The sequence below is a fragment of the Lipotes vexillifer genome, unplaced genomic scaffold, assembly GCF_000442215.2.
Source record: "Lipotes vexillifer unplaced genomic scaffold, Lipotes_vexillifer_v1.1 scaffold1607, whole genome shotgun sequence".
Lineage (NCBI taxonomy): Eukaryota > Metazoa > Chordata > Mammalia > Artiodactyla > Lipotidae > Lipotes > Lipotes vexillifer.
In genome coordinates this window covers 102,057-104,308 of record NW_006797504.1, presented here as the reverse complement: position 1 = coordinate 104,308, position 2,252 = coordinate 102,057, and the positions used below count along the sequence as shown (strand labels likewise).

General features: G+C 54.7%; 1 protein-coding gene across 1 annotated transcript in view; it reads right to left on the bottom strand.

The window, feature by feature from the left end:
• INHBB (inhibin subunit beta B) overlaps window positions 1-1,125 on the bottom strand; it is a 27,628-nt gene extending 26,503 nt beyond the window's left edge. Inside the window, exons 1-2 of the mRNA XM_007469663.1 lie at window positions 1,050-1,125; window positions 872-897 (exon numbers count right to left, since the gene is read on the bottom strand). Of these exons, the coding sequence (XP_007469725.1) occupies window positions 872-897; window positions 1,050-1,125 (102 nt within the window). The remainder of the gene's footprint in view (window positions 1-871; window positions 898-1,049) is intronic.
• Between the last annotated feature and the right edge of the window lie 1,127 nt (window positions 1,126-2,252).

The following is a 2,252-nucleotide window of genomic DNA, read 5'->3' as shown; positions in this document are numbered from 1 at the left end:
CCCGCGTCCCCTGCATCGGCAGGCGGACTCTCAACCACTGCGCCACCAGGGAAGCCCCAGAGATTGTTTTTTTTTTAAGCAGTTATTAAGCTGGGTGTAGACCACCTCAGGCCCTGGGTCATACCAAGAGAATTAGTCTCTGCTGCTGCCTGTACAGAGTGTTTTTCTAAAGTCTTTCATTTCGGCGACCCCCTCCCTGGCACTGTCCCTCGGTAGCCAAGGTGCCCTGTTACTTGCGACAGGTTCTGAGTTGAGGGAGAGTCTGTGGGGTGCCAGATCTTTATCACCCCAAGTCTAAAAAAGTTGGGTTTAGGTGTAAAAGAAATTTGCTTTGTGTGAGGGAAAAGCCAGCATTTTCGGTTTTTTAGATTTTCTTTTTAAGTTTGGGGAGGAACGAGAGGTGTTTCTGGCAATCTGGTCTGTGTCCTCTCAGCCCGGTAACACAGGGATTCATATCAGTTATACTGTCAAAGGACTTCCCTTGCGGTCCAGCGGTTAAGACTCCGTGCTTCCACTGCAGGGGGTGCGGGTTCAATACCTGGTCGGGGAGCTAAGATCCCACATGCCGCTCAGCATGGCCCAAAAAACAAAAAATTACACCGTCAAGCCTCACCCACCCTGGCAAAGTTTGGCGGGATTGGGGAAGACTGGCATTCGGGTCCTGGATGCCTTGGTTTGCAGGCATCTCACTAGCCTGTCTGCCTGCACAGGCTGTTGGGAGGCTCGGGGGCAGGGGAGCACACCATGGACCCAACCCCCAGTGCGAGCCAGACTCTCCAGAAGCTGGAGACCCTCTGGGGCTCAGCGGTCTGGTCACCCCTGCTGCCGAGTGGCGGCGCCTGGGGACACTCAGCGTTTATTATGCCCTCACCTGCTGATCGGGGAAGGTGTGGTCAGCTGGGGACAGGGGCGGCCCCCAGGCAGGTGGAGAACTGTCTGCAAAAGCTGGCTCTCTGCTTCGAAGTCACCGCAATGATTTCTTCTGTTTGTTACTTTTATCTTTTCCCGGCTCTGGAGTTTAAGGCCTTAACGAAGCAGTGGAAACGCACCGGAAAAGCCTGGCCCCTGACTTCTAACCCCGTCCTCACTGTAGCAGAGGGACCAGTACCGGCCAGCTGGAGCCATTGAGGGCGACTTTCAGACCTCAGGCTGCTGTGTGATTCAGTTTCCTTACAGAAGGTCTAAGTGCTGGAGGGATTTCCCTCCTTGAGTCCTGGGCCCGGTGGCCACCCTTCCTGAGCACCGTGTCCCCGATGTGGCCCCAGGCAGTGTCCCCAGCCTTGGCAGGTTTCCTGGAAAAGCCTGTCCCCCTCAGCACGGCTGTCCCTAGGCCTCCACCTCTGCAGCTATGACCTGAGTGTGTGGCAGCCTCATTTCCTCCTGGGGTGGTAAGACCGGGTCTGGAGGAAGGGTTCCCTGTTTGTAAATGTTCTAGAAATAAAAGAACTTAAAAATGAGAGGTGAGGGCTTCCTTGGTGGTCCAGTGGTTAAGAATCAGCCTGCCAATGCAGGGGAAACGGGTTCGAGCCCTGTTCCAGGAAGATCCCACATGCCGCAGAGCAACTAAGTCCGTGAGTCACAACTACTGAGCCTGCGCTCTAGAGCCCACGAGCCACAGCTACTGAGCCCGTGTGCCACAACTACTGAAGCTCGCATGCCTAGAGCCCGTGCTCCGCAACAAGAGAAGCCACCGCAATAAGCCCGTGCGCCGCAACGAAGACCCAATGCAGCCAAAAAATAAAAATAAATAATTTTTTTAAAAAAATGAGAGATGAAAAAATGGTTTCGTGCCTTGAAGTCGTTCACCTGATCCACAAGGCTCTGGGACAGAAACCACAGGCGACCTGGGGTGGACAGAGCCTCGGTCCTCCCCCAGGGTCGTGGGCCACCTGCCGGGAGCCCCGGGGCGCCCTCAGCCTGCCTTAGTTAACTGCACAACAACCTGCTAAAGCAGGTGTTCTCACCACTTTGCAAGCAAAAAGTAATCACCCCCAAAGAGCAGCTCCAGAAATGACTGTGGCTATGAGAACATTACTAAAATATGTATGTGATTTCTCAAGGTGAAAAAAACCCAAAAAACAAAGACTGAGCCTCAGAGAGATTAAGTCATTGCCAAAATCAACAGTTCCCAGGTGGCAGGGCCAGGACAGGAATCCAGGTCTGCCCCGGCCCACAGCCCATCGTCCCCACTCAGGGCGCCGCGTCCAGGGGAGCCTCGCGCAGCCCAGCTCCAGGGGCCAGATCACAGGAAA